Source organism: Scleropages formosus, chromosome 11, assembly GCF_900964775.1.
Source record: "Scleropages formosus chromosome 11, fSclFor1.1, whole genome shotgun sequence".
Classification (NCBI taxonomy): Eukaryota; Metazoa; Chordata; class Actinopteri; order Osteoglossiformes; family Osteoglossidae; genus Scleropages; species Scleropages formosus.
The window spans coordinates 17,925,534-17,942,175 of NC_041816.1; the positions used below are offsets into that span (position 1 = coordinate 17,925,534).

Genomic DNA, 16,642 nt, shown 5'->3' on the forward strand with positions numbered 1-16,642 from the left:
TGAATTTTTGCACTAGTTCTTATAAATATACTTTATTTTATGTTTAGAAACAATTCATGTTAAGCACATTATTCTGTGAAGCTTAGGCTTGGAGCGTAGTGGTTAGACCTGCTGCTGCTTTTGGGCCCAAAGGTCACAGGTTCAAGTCCCACCTTGAGCTGTAGTACTGTTGAGCAAGGTACTTGTCCAAAACTGGTTTTTGCTGTTAAACAGTACAGGATGTACCAGATCACATTTACCTGACACTTTTCTTCAAAGTGACTTACAATTATTTGCCCAGTTATACAGCTAGGTAATTTTTATTAGAACAATTCAGGGTAAGTACCTTGCTCAAGGATACTACAGGTAGAGGTAAGGCTTAAACCTGCAACCTTTGGGTCTAAAGGCAGTCAAACTAACCCCTACACTACCAATTGTCTAGATAGGGGATGTGGACTTGTAGCTGTTTATACTTGAATTAACACAGTTGCTGAAGGGCATGAAAACCTAGTAAATCTCTTTGTGTAACAAAATTAGTACTTTTTGTGAAACAAATATTACTTCATATTTATTCATTTAGCTGATGCTTTTCTTCAAAGCAACTTATAGTTTTAGTCTACCTACAATTACTTACCCATTTATACTGCTGGGTAATATTACTGGAGCAATTTGGGCTAAGTACCTCGCTCAAAGGTACTACAGCCAGAGATGGGGATCAGACGTGCAACCTTTGGGTCCAAATGCAGAAACACAAACCACTACACTACCAGCTGTACTTAAATGCTTCATTATTTTTTATTAATCTGGTGATTCTTGACAGGCATATCACCAAACTATTTGTTTGAGGTGCACAAACATTCTAAATTGGGACAGCTGGGAAATACTCATTTATGAACAAACACGTGCAATACATTATATAAAAGACCTTTAAAATACAGCTAAAGCTTTAATAATATGCCTTTTTTGCAATGTTTCTTCAGATAACAGTGACATAATCTATAATAACCATGTATCCCAATAACAATTTTTATTATTAACCTTTATATTTGTGATCTTTTATCCAAGGAGAATATTAATCAACTCTATAATGATTTATACAGAAGGATATTTGCACTGTATCAGTGGAGGTTAGGAATCTTCGATCAGTAATACTATACAAGGGCTACCTTTCGAAAGGTGAAACTTCAGGTTAGAATGCAACCATCCTAACCACTACACCACCTCTCTGACAGCATTCTGTGCCATTAGTGTTACTTCTTGACAGGGTAGCCAATTTATAACCGGAATTATTTTAAAGCTACTGTAATAAACCAAGGCAAGTGATTGTTTCGCTCTTTTTTTTTTTAACCAAACTTTATTTAATAAAGTTATCAGTAATACACACAACCAAAACAATACATTGAAAATCCACAATCAAACAAACCCAACACCATTTCCTACAAAATTACTGAACAACCATTACATAAATAGATTGTCAAGACAAAATCTTTCACCATAGCTTAGTGCTACTGAAGAGTAGGACTATTGGTAGCGTAGCAGTTAGCGCTAATACCTTTAGACCTAAAGTTTGGCCCAAAGGGGGTAAGTTCAAGCCCCACCTTGCAGCTCAAGGGAGGATCGAACCTGCCACATTTGGTCTGGGTACCTTCGAGCAAGCTACTTACTCGAAATTGATCCCGTAACATTATAAATGGGTAAACTAGTTTAAGTACCTTAACATTATAAGCCGCTTTGGAGAAAAGTCAGTAAAATGAATAAATGTGATTTGCATGACGCTACACATGAACAATTCTAAATGCTGCGTAACACAAATAAACGCAAAAGCGAAGCCTTCAACGACGTCGTCGAGCAGAGAGCATGATTTTGTTTCGTTGACGCTAGATGGCAACCAATTCATTTCGTTCAAAAGTTTCCATGGAAACGGATAGCGCCAAAAAACTGGAAAGAGGAGAAAAAAAAGAGACACACAGCGGCGCGCGGCGCAATGACGTAATGTGATCGATTGGAAGAGGGGGTACGTGCGTGGGGGGGGTACAATAATACACCGAGTGTGCCGTGGAAGCAGCGAGAGAAAGGAGCATGTGCTGGGGGAGCAGCCCGATCGCAGAGGGACGCCGTGGTTTTGTCTGGGAGGTGAGTTCTTCTCGCGTTTTCCTTCACTTCTCAATAAAAGGTGAACTTTGACTGGATACGACGAGCAAACACAGTTCGAAAAAAGCGACAGCAGCTGGTATTGCTGCCGTGAGCTGCACCCGGTGTGGGAGTAGTAGATCTCCCATCACTGAGACGCTCCCAGCTGAGATGGAGATCTCTATGTTGTGTGGGATCCTGCTTCTCGTGTTCAGGGCGAGAGGAGCGATGTGAGCTGCAGTTTCCGGCACCGACGGCGGTTGGTCCCAGCGAGTCCCGAACTCGGGGGACTCGCACTGTAGCAAGCCGGGAAATAACGGCTTCTGCGCCGGGCGGTTTTTTTTCCATTTTTTTTTTTTTTTTTTTTTTCCAGAAGCTGCAATCAAGTTAAACCGGAAAATATGCAGCCGGTCTGCGGACATGATCTGCCCGGCATCTATGGAGAAAAGATATGCTTTCCACTTCTTTGTCACTTTGACTGTCTTATCTCTTTTAGCCAAGCGACTTAAAATGTTGAGCGGATTTACCCCTTTACAGCAGGGTGATTGATAAGGACTTTGATCAAGGGTACTACAGCAGCCGAGGGATTTGAGCCTGAAACCTTCATAATACAAGTCGACGGTCCTACGAAGCAGTCCACTGCCCTGTGCTGTGGTTTACCGTGTTCTACAGTATTCTGCACTATGTTTGTCTGAGGTGAAACGGTGGTCTATCAGTATCAGCAGTGCTGCTGATGTTAGGGTGGAGATGCGCCGGTTGCACCTGTCCGTGTGTGTGTGTGAGTGAGAGAACACGTCCATCTTCCACACTCACTGACATCGAGGACCCCGAGGCGGTCGCGCGCGGAATTCTCGAATGTTCCCCTTAGTTTTCCACCTCAGATAAAGAAAAAAGAAAACGTAAAAACAGTGTCTTCTTTGGGGATTTCACTAGCGCTCAATTTGCTAACACTCCAGAAGTTTCCTAGAACTCAAGAGAACCAGAACTGTAAACACGACGAGTTAGTTACCCTTGCGGAACAACGAAAGTTGACACACGCAGCATTCACATTTTATTTATTATTTTTAAAGTTCTGAAGAAGGTAACAAATTATAATCACCGCCCGGTTGGCACCAGTCAAAGCTGTTCTTAAACGCCGGTACTGCTCAAATTTGTTGATAATTACTGTGCTTTTTTTTTTAAAAAAAAAAAAAAGAAAAAAATTACTCTTTCCCACAGCATGATTATGTCGAATGTACGTAGCAAAAAAAAAAAGCGCGAGGCAGTCCTTTGATACGAAGCAGGAGGAGTTTCTTGTCAGAAAATAAAACTGTTTCAAATTCAGCATTCTCGCTTCACTGAAAAGCTGTTGGTAAGGAAAACGTTGACGATATTGTAAGAAAAACCGTTTTTATAAAGATTTAGGCATCTTCACTTTTTTGCTGGCTTCCTGAGACTGAGTGCTAAAATTGTTGGATCATATTATGTCAGATTATCTGTGTCTCAGAGTTGCATTAACGTGCATTAATCCTGTCATATCTGGCAGTTCGTTATGTTCATTCATTTAACGGACACTTTCCTCAAAAGCATCTTACAGTAAGATACCTAGAGTTAGTTACCAACTTATACAAGTGGGTAATTTTTACTGGAGCAATTTAGTGTGAGTACCTTGCTTGAGGAGGGTACTACAGCTAGAGAGGGGATTCAAACCTGCAACCTTTAGAGCTAAAGGCAGCAGCGCTAACTATTATGCTATCAGCTGCTACACCTTGCAACACTTCGAGAGTGTGGGTTCAGGGGGTCTTTCTCTTTACGGCTGTTTGAGTAAAATGTCAAGGGCTTCCTTTTCCAGGGCTCGGGCTCAGGAGGCGCTCTCATGGGACTTTGCTGAAGGCCGCTGGAACCGGGTGGTGGTGCACAATGAGGAGAGGCTGACCCCTGGACAAAGCCAGGCCCATCATGTCTTCTCATTGGATTAGATGGCCCTGCTTGGAGTGAAGGCAGTGTCATGGGGGTGGCCCTAGCCAGCATGAAACTGAAGCCCCCCCGTGTGTTGGATCCTGCTTCTCCTCTGCTGTCTCTGCCAGAGTGACACCTCTGGATGGAAGCTGAAGTAAAGAGCCATGGTGGATGACATGAGTGATTGATACTGAGCCAGTTTAATAGATCTTTAATATGATTTTTTTTTTTTTTTTTTTTTTTTTTTTTTTTTTTTTTTGGGCGTGGTGATGAATTAAATTTTTGGATGAAAGAGCTACATGTGTGAAGGACTTGGATTTCCATTGGTTCCTTCTGGGGAATTACTTGATCGGATACTCTGGAGTAAGGGCTGCCAGAGGAGGAGAATTTGATCTGAGGGAAATGGAATCAGGAACAGAGACGACCCCACATCAACATCAGAGGAGAAAGCCAGTGACACATGGATTAGAGGACCAAAAAAGGGTAAGTGGCGAACCTTTGGTATTTTCACTGCAGTTTTCTTTAAGATAAAGGTCTTTTTCTTCTAACTGGCTGCTTTGAAAGGACCAGTGTGACCAGAACTGTCAGGAACTAAAAACTTTGAGACCTACATGAACTTCACTGAAGCGGTTTTAATTTTGATTTCTTTATGAACTGTGGTTACTCACATTTGTAACTGCAGCCTTGCAGTGTGAAGGAGTACAGAGGTTGTGGTGACTGCATTCTAGGGGCCTTGTCCTTAGTGGTGTGATTTATGGCAGGCTGTGCTTCTAGATCTGAGTCGACATATGGTTGGATAATTTGGCATCAGGTGCAGTAAGTGCATAATTGACTTCTTTAAAAAACAATCAGTGAGTTGTAACTAGATGTGTCAGGATATTTTTAAAGTTTTTTTTTTTTTCTTTTAAACAGCTCGGTGTCAGACTCGGCAGCAAATTTGGGGGTAATCAAATTAATGTGAAAGTGACCCTCATTGTCCAAGGGACTGTCCCTTAGCTAAAATGGCTTTTACGCTGACAGTTGGAGCGGGGACCAAGCTTGCCTGCATAAAGATGGATCAGGCATTGTGTTGGTAACAATGCCATTAATATGCATCGGGTCAGAGGAGGGGGGGGTGGTTGTGTGTGTGTGTGTGTGTGTGTGTGTGTGTGTGCATTAAAGTTGGGGGGGTGGGTGGTGAATGAATGGCTGTTGTGGGGAGCACATCACCCATCTGTTCTGGCTTTTGACCAAGGAACGCGTCAGTATGGTGGCCGGCTCCAGAGCGGCCCTCGGCTGGCAGCTGGGACAGCATCAATCGGTCACGCTTTGACGAAGCCAGCGCTGTCTTGAACTCCGCAGCCGTCACAGAGATTATGAAATTTCTCATGATATATGTAGAATTAGTTTTAATGACTCCTCAGGCACGAGGTGGCCAGCCGTTGCTTTTGTGCGAGAAAAATAAATCTTAATGTTTAATCGGATCACGTTTCCTGAAGCCTTATTCCCAAGCTGAACAAATTGGCTTGAAAGTCTTGCCTCTGCAAGGATCTGCTTTTCTCCGCCTTAGTTTTCAGTAAGTTAGCATTTAATCCAAAAATGGATCTCCTCCCTTTCATGTCACTCAGATGGTTCCACCGGTGTGCTTTCATGAGTGTGGTGCAAATCCACAAAGCAGGTGCATATGGGATCGTCTTTGAGAGTATGCTTCATAGAGGTTGTTATCCAAAATACAAAGCATTTTGAGGGCTGTCTTATTCTGAGATGTGATATAATTTTCTAATGGTTTGAAAATTTGCAGCGTTGGTTAATTATTGATGTGATTAGGTGCAGTAAATTGATCATCCGGGATTTTGATAGCATGAATATTAATTAATGGAACAAAAATCCCAGCTGCTGTTTTCTTAATTTGCTATGCTAGTGAGTCCTTTGGAGAACGCTAAATGCTGTTGGCTCCCAAAAAACAATGTTAGGCAATATATAAGAATTAAAAAAAAGTCAGACAACTGAAAACCACTAACTCACCCAATGGCAAAAATCTGTACATCGTGATATTATGTTATTAATGATATAAAAGCCCATCATGTTTGATCTTGTTTAAATATTGAAGCTTTTTTGTGAGTAATCAAGCCTTACCTGTTAATTTGAAGATCTTTCTTTGGTGCTGCATAGCAAAAGCTGCTCTACAGTTGTGTCTTTATCTTCTGTTTTAGTGTCAGAGTATGCTGAACTGTGAGATTTCTCACACTCTAAGGCCTGCATAGCTCTCAGCATCGATGCAACAGTGTTGTCACTTATAATTGGAAAAAATGAGGTGATGAAATATTCACAAGGAGCTGTTGTGAAGGAATGTTACTTGTTACTAGGAATAAGCTTGTATTTTCTTAAAATAGCATGACAATAACAAATTTTCTTGTCAATGCATAAAACTATATTTTTAACTGATCTTCCTGTGGAGGTATAATTTTCTGTCTTTCGTGCAATTTTATTCATCCGAGTCATGCCAAGCCTTACACTGAAGAAATGTGAATCGATAAAATGCTGCTATTGAGACATTTGAGCATATTTTGGTTTCACAAATTTGTGGAAGCAATATCTTTGATGGCCTTATGAATGCTTTTTACAGTCATTCTTTTATGACTGTGTGTTGATGAAAACAACTCTGCAATAAAATTATAGTACATATTGTACAGTATTGTAAATTTGAATGCAGAATGCACTTTTTGATTTAGTTTTTTTCCTGAAAGCAGTCTCCTGTTGACTTACACTGAGTACCTTACATTTATTAATTTAGCAGATGGTTTTTCTCCAAAGCAACATACATCTCATAGAAAATACAATTTGTGCATTATATTAGGAGAGAGACATAGCTGTAGATGCGTGATTCTTAAGTACAGTTAGTTTCTTTCACCATATGTGCCAATGTTGATCACATGAGTAGCTGCATAAAACTATCAGAATATTGATGATTCCTGATTGCCTTCTCAGTAATTTTTTTTTGAGATACACAAACGTTTATGTGACATTACAGGAGTAGCTGCATAAAGGACTGATCAGGGTATGATCTGATGTTCATGCACTATAACTTTAAGAACATTTATACCTTACATGAACTTAAGAGATCATAGGTGAAGTGAGTCTGAAAGAGGTGAATTTTAAGAACCAGACCACAATTTTATGAGCCAGAACTGAGAACCTCCGTGCTTCCCCTTTCGCGTGTGGGACCACCAAACAGGCAGATGTGGAAGAGCGTAGCAGTCTGGTTGGGGTGTAGTGGATGATCAAGTCTTGTAGATAGCTGTGAGCAGTTCTATTAATGCATTTGTAGGTCATCACCAGAGTCTTAAATTTGATCTGCGCAGCTATGGGAAGCGAGTGCAGAGAAACGAGTAGAGGAGATACATGGCAGCCCTTCGGCAAGTCAAACGCATCTCGGGCGGTAGCGTTCTCTATCAACTGTAGAGGTGTGATGGCAGTAGCGGGAAGGCCAGACAGGAGAGAGTTGCAGCAGTCTAGATGGGATGTCACCATGGCCTGCACGACAGGTAGCTGTGCAGAGTCCGATCCTGCGGATGTTATGTCTGATGTATCTGCAGGTCCTGGTTGTGAGGATCCCCTTATTCATACTGTGCAGAAAGCTGTCTATGGTCCGGTTTTCCTACATTGGTTTCCCAAGAAATCTTTATGAATTATTAGTTTTAATGTAGTGCTTGGCATTGAAGAACACTGTAGAGCTTTGAGAGATTCGTAGTAAGAGTAAAGTTGCTTCAGCCCACCTGTACTGCAGCTGGTCCCTGTTACACATTAAACTACACCCAGCACTGTTTTTTTTTTGCAAGATATGTTTTTCTCTTGACAGCCCTTGGAAGAACTTTTCTTTCCAGATTTGGATTCATTGGCCCTCCCTGGTACAGGTTCCTCAGTCTATCAACTACTATTTTCAAAAGGCTTTGAAAATTCAATGGCAAGTGCCTGCACCGCATTAGTGAATGCTTCCTCGGCATGTCCTATGTTATGTGCGCTTGAAAGTTCTGTTGAGGGCTTTTGGATTCACATTATAGGCCCTTTCTCTGTCATTGTTATGCTTCGTATAGTGGGTATGCTTAGTTTGCTTGGAATTGCCATTCCAGGTGACTGAGTTGAGTAGAGAGTTGAGTGGACTAAGTTGTGATGGAACTTTGGATGGCATTTTGACAGGAATTTAGTGTACTGCTGTGGATGATGCCAGGGTTGAAATGGATTACAGAGCCTCCAACTGACAGCTCGTTGTCCGCAGACAGGAAACCACACGAAAAGAATTCAGCCTGCCAAATCAGCTTCTCTGTTGAATTCTGGCTTTTCCTTACATTTGTAACACTTTAGTGTTCACCTTAAGACGTGAGTTTCTGATATTTAAAGAAAGTGAAAAGCATTAAGTTTTACTTTAGTGTTGTTTTTACTTTTCTCAAGGCATCCTGTATGAACCATACCACAGTGAGATGAACAATTGCCTTGGTATCTGAGTGTGATGAGAACTTTTTGTCCCCCCCCATCCCTCAAAGAAGTTATACAGTTTAGGCCTGTTGTGGCCCACACTTTTACCTCTAGAATGGAGTTTAAGGAACTAGTACAGCAGTTGCCACTACCTATTCAGATTCTTTCACTTCATATCAAGTTGTTACACTAATGATTTATCATGTTTTACTAAGAAACAGAAATCTTTCATTTGGTTCATCCATATTCTTAAAGTTCAGTGGATGACATTTGTCATTACCTTACTTACTTCCTTTATAAATGTTGAAAAGCGAAACATTCCACTACAATCAGCGTAAGCCAGGAATTTAAACCTCAGACTTATGGTTGGCCTGTTCAGTAAAAGATCTACTTCTTCTCTGTGGACGATTCATGTTTGTTTTAATTTGGCCTTATGGTTTAAAGGCAATATCTCTCTCTCTCTCTCTCTCACACACACACACACACACACACACACACACACACAAACATGTTCCGGTGAGCCAGAGCCTAACCCAGCAACACAGGGCACAAGGCTTAAGGGGGAGGGGACACACCCCGGACGGGATGCCAGTCTGCTGGAAGGCACCCCAAGCAGGACTCGAACCCTGGACCCACCACAGAGCAGGCCCTGGCCAAACCCACTGCACCACCACGCCCCCCACTAAGTGCAATATAATTCTTGGAATTGCTTTTTGTACTTATAAGGCTTTATAGTAATTTTGTATAGAGGTTGTAACATGTCCCTTTTTTGAAGAATGGTTTTCATGAACACACACTCACACTGTCTGAAACCGCTTGTCCCAAGCGGGGTCGCGGCGAGCCGGAGCCGGAGCCTAACCCGGCAATACAAAGGGCGCAACGCTGGAGGGGAAGGGAACACACCCAGGACAGGACGCTAGTCCGTCGCAAGGCACCACAAGCAGGGCTTGAACCCCAGGCCCACTAGAGAGCAGGACCCGGTCAAACCCACTGCATCACCGTGCCCCCCACTAAGTGCAGTATAATTCTTACAATTGCTTTTTGTACTTACAAGGCTTTATAGTAATTTTGTATAGAGGTTGTAACGTGACATTTTTGAAGAAGGGTTTGCATGAATATAAGTTCTTCATTAACTTCTGTATGAGGCATCCAATAGATTTTTCAATTAGTGAAGTGTTAAGCTTCAGACAAATACAGAGAATAAGGACAGTGGAGTTAATTGTGGATTAGAATCAAAGGATTCAGTGCAAATGACTTGATTTTATTTCAGTAGAGTCTGGGGTAACTCAGTGTGCAACATTCATTTTTGTTATAGCCATGCAATTGCATTAGCATTGGAAAGGTTGCATTTCATTCTGTACCAGGAATAGAAAAAAAAATCACAAAGTTTTTTCATTGATTTTTATGGCCAGGATGTCAAGGCACAGCAGAGGCATAGTGGGTGTCTAGGTGGAGGGGACTAAGAGTACCCTCTCTGGGTTTTGTAGATGAATTTGTCATATGGTCATCAGCTTTGGGTAATGCCCTAAAAAGTAAGGTTGAGGATATAGTGGCCGAAATTAGGTTTCTCTGCAGAATCTTTGGGTTCATTCTCTATGACAGGGTGAGGTGTTCAATGATCCGGGAGAGTCCTGGAGTAGAGTTGCTGTTCCTCTGGATTTAGAAGAGCCAGTTGAGGTGGTTTGGGCATGTCATAAAAATTCCACCTTGGTTGACTCCCACTGGAGTTATACTGAGCATGTCCAACTGGGAGGGGGCCCTGGGGCAGATAGAGGATACGCTGGAGAGGTTATATGTCATGGATGGTTTTGGGAACACCTCAACACCTCCCCAAAAGGAGCTGGAGACTGCGGACCTGCTCAGTCTGCTACCGCTGTGCCCATCACCAGAACTGACTGACTACAGTACTTGGAATAGAGTGCTATCACTTACTCTCTTTGTGACCTGCAACAAAAGTCATTCAAACTCCTTTCTTCGTAGGTGGTAATTCTGGAATGTGCTTCTCTGCCATAATATTGATTTTAAAGCTAAAGGACCACAGCAGCCAACTGTACTGCTGCAATTCCAACAGCAAATAAAACTATTAAAATATTTTAATGGTATTGTGTCAACAGCTATACACTTAAAATAGTGAAATAGTGTTTTAACTGCAAAAGTACCAGTGTGTTTTCTTATTCCATAAAACAATTAAGCTTATTTCTTCACTGTATTGTACTGTGTTTCTGGCCATATTCTCAGATGACATCAGAGCTGAAGGTGAGTAACTGACAATTGTGATTGATTGCACACAATCAAATTTTCAATGACACACATAAAGCTAATTGAGCATTAACATCTAAGAGGCAGAACAGTATGAAAGTTGGCTATTGCTTGTTTACACAGCTGACTGTTTATTCCCTGTAACTCTGTGGACACATTTGCTGGCAGACATTTTTTTGTAGTGGTTTGGGTTAATATTGTTTAGGGTAGCTATGTTCTCTCTCCTGTTGCTCTAGTGATACATGAGTTGCTATTTTGTCACACTCACATTTTATATTTGTCATGGAACTGAAACCTATATGCCAAAAATAGCAACCAATGTGAAAAGCACTATGTAATTTCAAGCTATACCACATAGTAAAGAAAAGTTGTAGGGGAAACACAGGTTGCCTTTGCGAGGCATGGCCTGAGCAGAGTTCCTGCTGATACATGTGCTTAGTTCTGCCAAAGTGACCAGGTGCTATTGAGCTTAGCTCAGGAAGGCTGTGTTTGTAAAAACCAACCTGCTCTGACAGGAAGAGTGGCAAGTGCTTTGAACATGGAGGCCAGTAAAGCTGAGGAAAGGCTTCCGTTGGGCCCAGGCGCCATCTGTCAGCCCCCTGTTACTGAGGTGGGAGGAAGGTTCAGAGCAGGTGGTGACTGGGCTGAGAGGCCACAGGGCAGACAGCCAAGCAGTGTAGGGGCCCCACCAGGGCTTGCTCAGCACCCCGTGGGTCTGTGCTGGTACCCCAGTTGAAGTCACTCTGGACAAGGTAGCAACCACAGAGTGAGCTTTAGTTTTGTCACTGTGTAGGAGCCTTTGCACCAGTGTGGGAAGACATTACAGAACTGTTATCATAAATTCAGTTGAATGAATGATTGCATGCATGCTCAACTAGTAGTGAGGCATAATTTTGAGTATTGATGAATTGCTACTGAGGAGTAAACGTGTGTGGAGGTTCATGATTCACTCCTTAGAGATGAATCTCTTGGTCCCTCTTTTTAAAATGTTCTGGATTTTAGTCATAATCGCTAAAGATGTATATCTGTAAGTAATGTGTCATGCTGTGGGAATCTGCTGCTCGCAGAGGTAATGATTACTCCTATAATTAAGTTTGTACCACTGGTCTATTGGGAGGAGAAGTGGAGGCAGGAGACAGGGAGGGCCTAACTGTTTTCAGAGAGTGCAGCATCATGCAGAACAACAAACAGGTGTAACCCTGATGGAAGTTTCTTGAATATTCTCTCCTTATATACAAGGTGTGCCACTACCCAGAAAACTGTGCACTGCTATTTTTAGGCTGAAATAGCCATGAATTTGATTAGTGTCCTTGAACAGTCACACTTAAAATTGTTTAGAGGCAGTGAAATTTCTCAGCACTCATTTAAGAAAAAAAATCAGTCTTTATAGGGCTAAAAAAGGGACAACCATGTCCTGTATCAGATTTAATGCTTCTGTTCCCTACCTTTCTGATAGCTCATCCACAGAAACAATTGTCGCGATCTTCTAAGACGAAGTTTAAAGTAGCTGCTGATCACTGTTGGTGGAGTGGGGCCAGATACTTATGCTCCCACATTGCACCCACAGCTCCGATTCACTTGTCTAATGTTTCATGGAAGGCTGTGGAATAGACCCACCAGAATTCAATTTTACACTCGAAGAGTTTTCCTGCGATAAGGGGATCTGCAGCAAATGGTTCCTTTTTTTTGCTAGGCACCCTGGAGTGCATAGCTGAGGATTTTCATGTTCCTGGTCCACTCAGGGATCTCACTTGCCATGGCTGTGGACATGGGCATAGACAAGGGAGCATCACAGTGCACAGTACGTGGAAGAGGTTAATGGAAAATCCTGAGCGGCTTTCTTATGATGTATGTGTTGTGATAGGACTCCTTGGAAGTAACATTCTGTTGTTGGGCACCAGTACTGGGGGCGTTTAGAAGTCTGCCTAGCAAGACAGTAAAGAAGAATTACCGTCCTAGAAGAAGGATTTTATTCCATTTAATTTTGTTTTTCTTTTGGCAGGTGGAAACTTGATACATGCTTTTTTGCCATTGTGTTAAATTCTTGAATGGATTATTGATTGCCATTAAGAACATTGTTTATACTGCAATGAACAAATCTTTTTTTTTTTTTTTTTTTGTATTAGTGTTGAGGATTTTTTTCATTCGATGTCATGAGATTTTCCTTGAAATACCTATTAAGGCTTATATATTTTAATAAGTGGCACAGCTATTATAAATGGATCCCCCTGTACTGAGGTAAAACCACTGTATGAAAGAATATTATGCAAGGATAGTTCTTTGTATAGAGGTTTGTTTTTTCACATCCCATGAGATACCTACAAATGAAGTGCTTCCCAGGCATTTAAGAGCAAAGGAACCATGTTAATCTATTGTCTTCTGATTTTATTTAAGCATTTGTTGTAAGGGAGGAGTGATTGTCTGCCTTTTGCATTGATTTTCATGTGGTGTGTTTTTTTTTTTTTTTTTTTAAAACCATGTAATTTGTTGAAAATGAGACTGTGTATCATCAAATGATTTCCTGTCGCCTATGTGCAGGTACAGGCACTTTGCATTTCAATGCCGCTGGAAAGCATATTTGGGAGTTTGGGGTGGGGGAAGTGCTGGAAGATGCAAAGGCTTCTAAGAGCACTGTAGAAAAGCTCAGCAGGTGGCCAGTATGCCAGTGCAAGCAGGTAGGCTGCCTTTGAGCAGGCAGGCATTGCACACACCTCCTCATGGGATGGCCCCCCTGACTACACCCAGGAACCAGGCTCTTACAACAACTACACATTTCCGACAGTGGAATTTCTCTCCAAGGGAAGTTGGTTGATATCTCCTGTGGGGTTTCGTGTGACTTAATGTCTTGAACTGGTTAGATATGGTTTGAGTTGGGTTTGGTTCAGTACACACTGAACTGTGTGTGTGTGTGTGTGGGGAGAAGTTTGTGGCAAACCAGCATGCTAGATCCCCTCCTACTGTGTTGGTCTTTTTCCAGGTCCCCTCTGTGCCACTGTGTGGAATTGATCATCAAACCCATACCCATCTCCCTGCTGGCCACAGCTGTCTCTGTTTTTCCATTACTGTTCTCCTCACCAGCATTCTGGTAACAGCCCTCTCATATCACCCACACACATAATCAATACAGACATTCTCTTCTCATTGATCCCAGCTGGGTTTACAGCCAGTGTCCCATAGTGTATTTGCCAGCACGACCTGTTTCCGGCTGCCTCTGTTACCAGCTTCTCATGTCCTGTACCTCATTCTCTTTATTACGGTTTTAGAGCCATCCTTTGAAATAAATATGAGAATTCCCACATTCCTTTTTTAAGCTTTTGTGGTGCCCTGATCTCTGCATTGTGTTTTCTGCCCTTGTGTGAATGCTTAAAGGGTAATGGATTCATTTCCAGCTGTGGTTTGATTGACATCAGTAACGATTTATATGGTAAATAATAGTTCTTTGTGTAATTCCAACAGGTCTCCACTGCTTGATTTTAAAAAAAAAAAAAAAAAAACTGGATGTATGGGATTTTATCAACCACACTCAGATGGTTAAATGGTCAGCTATTGTTTAATTCCAAAATACAATAGAGGCAGTCCCCGAATTACGGACATCTGACTTATGTAAATCCGTAGTTATGAACCACACCCTGGCTGACTAGAAGTAGTGTTTTTTTTTTTTTTTTCTTTTTTCAGTCATCCTTAAGTAAAAATCAAATGAAGACTTCATAATTAAGCCTATTACATTAAAAATTTGAGTTACTGTAAATACAATGATGTATAATAACCCCAGGCACTACTTTGCAACGCGCATCAAAACATTAGGCGTCTACAGTGGTTTGTCGGCTCGTGGGCAGGGCGAGTTAGCCCGAGGTAGGACAGACTTCCTTCTTTTCCCATTAACTGTCTCATGTGCTACTGGATTAGGCTTTAATTGTTTTTGTTTTTACCCCTCTAACCTCCCAGTGGCACCAAAGTGTGAATGTGATGCAAGTGATGGTGGTGCATCCAAGAAAAGGGAAATGATCATCATTGAAACTAAATAATAATAAAATAATAAAGCGAAAGGTGAAACGCCAACGATCATGAATGGCGACGCGAATATTAAATTTAATGTTTTGCACATGTGCGTATGCACACTCTCTTGATCTCTCTCTCTGACACAACCCCCCGTGTTCTGAAACCTCCTTCATTTCGCTCAAGTCCTGTCCGTCATCGTTCCCCAGTCCCGTTCCACATCTCTTGATAACGACCGCCTGCCTCGTCCCTCAACCATGATTTCAGATCCTTGCCTCTGTTAGTTTGCCGATCAACCGATCCACCATTTGCCCATCCCCGACCCCAAGAACATGTCTAGTCCTTTGATTCTGAATAAACAGTCCTGCACTTGGGTCTAGCCTCCTCTGTGTTCTCTGTTCATCATGACAGGAGTAACATATATTCTCTTTCTATCTCTCTCTATTGTAGTCATATTTATCATTATCATCATTACATATGACATTGTATTATTATTACTGAACTGTTATATTAAAGATGTTTCAGTGTATCCGAAGTGTTTAATTTTTTTTATGCATAGAAAGATACACAATATATTAAAACATATGACAAACTGACATTACACACACACACACACACACACACACACATACACAGGCTGAAACTGCTTGTCCCAGGAGAGTCACGGCGAACCAGAGCCTAACCCGGCAACACAGGGCGCAAGGCCGGAGGGGAGGGGAGATGCCCAGGATGGGACGCCAGTCCATCGTAAGGCACCCCAGGCGGGACTCAAACCCCAGACCCCCAGAGAGCAGGACCTGGCCAAGCCCACTACACCCCCCACAATCTGACGTTAGATACCCACCGTACCTGACTGTTCCGACTTGCGTCAAAATCCGACTTAAAGACAGACCGAGGACACGGGGCTTGTTCGTAATCTGGGGACTGCCTGTAGATGCAACAGTTTTCCCACTTCAAAACCACATTTAAGTGCTTTTGAGAAGCCTGTGCTTCTCACAATTGATTAGGATCACTTTATACTGCGGGTCTGATTCTCTTTTCTGCTGTGAAGGAAAACTCAAGACTGAACAAATATGATTTTCTGCCTCTAATTGCTGGCCTTTAAAATTCCAGTATGGGTGAAGTTGTCCAGGAATTGGACAGTGAATGAAGGTGGAAAGTTCAGATATTAACTACCTCAATTATTTTGAATAATGGGCTTAATTATTGCAAATGTTAATGGTTGATTCCACTTTTACAGATGGATGTAATTCAAGGCCGTATATGTAAGACTGCCCCTGGACTGAGTCTCTTAAGCATTGAGTACAGGTTCTTTATGTTGAGAGAAGCTGCTTTCCAGGTGATAGGATAAAAATGCAGCTTTTACTGTGCACCATGCCTTTATGGAGAGGTCACAACAGCTTTAGTTTTACTAACTGAAGAACAAGATCCTCTTTTAATCCTAGAAAAAGTGCTATGTAAACACAAAAGGGAAGGGTTGTCCTGATCGACACTGAAGGACATTGGTGTAATGCAATCTTTGCCTTTAAAAGCTCTCTGAATTGGCAGGTGCAAGCGGAAGGGAAGCAAGGCGTTGTCAGAACACCCTGTAACCAGAGACCACTGTTGTTCAACACAGCCTAAACGCCCTGCACCAGCAGCACAAAAACAAAACTCGGTATTTTATTATGTTGTATGCTATCTGAAACCTCATCCATGCAGTTCATCGGTGACCCTATAAAAAGTTCAAAGTCTTTGTAACACCACAGGCCCAAAATTTAGAGTGACCCAGGAGATGGAGTGATGGTGCTCTCCTATTCAGTTTGTTCAATACAGAGCTGAATTGGTAATGCCGAGGATCAATACTCCTCGGGACAGGGAAGTTCCTGTTATCAACTATTAATTCTAG

The 16,642-nt window shown here is 41.9% G+C and overlaps 1 protein-coding gene across 1 annotated transcript in view; it reads left to right on the top strand.

The window, feature by feature from the left end:
* Positions 1-4,321: 4,321 nt before the first annotated feature.
* Positions 4,322-16,642, top strand: part of nav2a (neuron navigator 2a) — a 194,310-nt gene continuing 181,989 nt past the window's right edge. Inside the window, exon 1 of the mRNA XM_018763671.2 lies at positions 4,322-4,530. Coding sequence (XP_018619187.2) covers positions 4,450-4,530 — 81 coding nt within the window. The 5' untranslated portion in view covers positions 4,322-4,449. The remainder of the gene's footprint in view (positions 4,531-16,642) is intronic.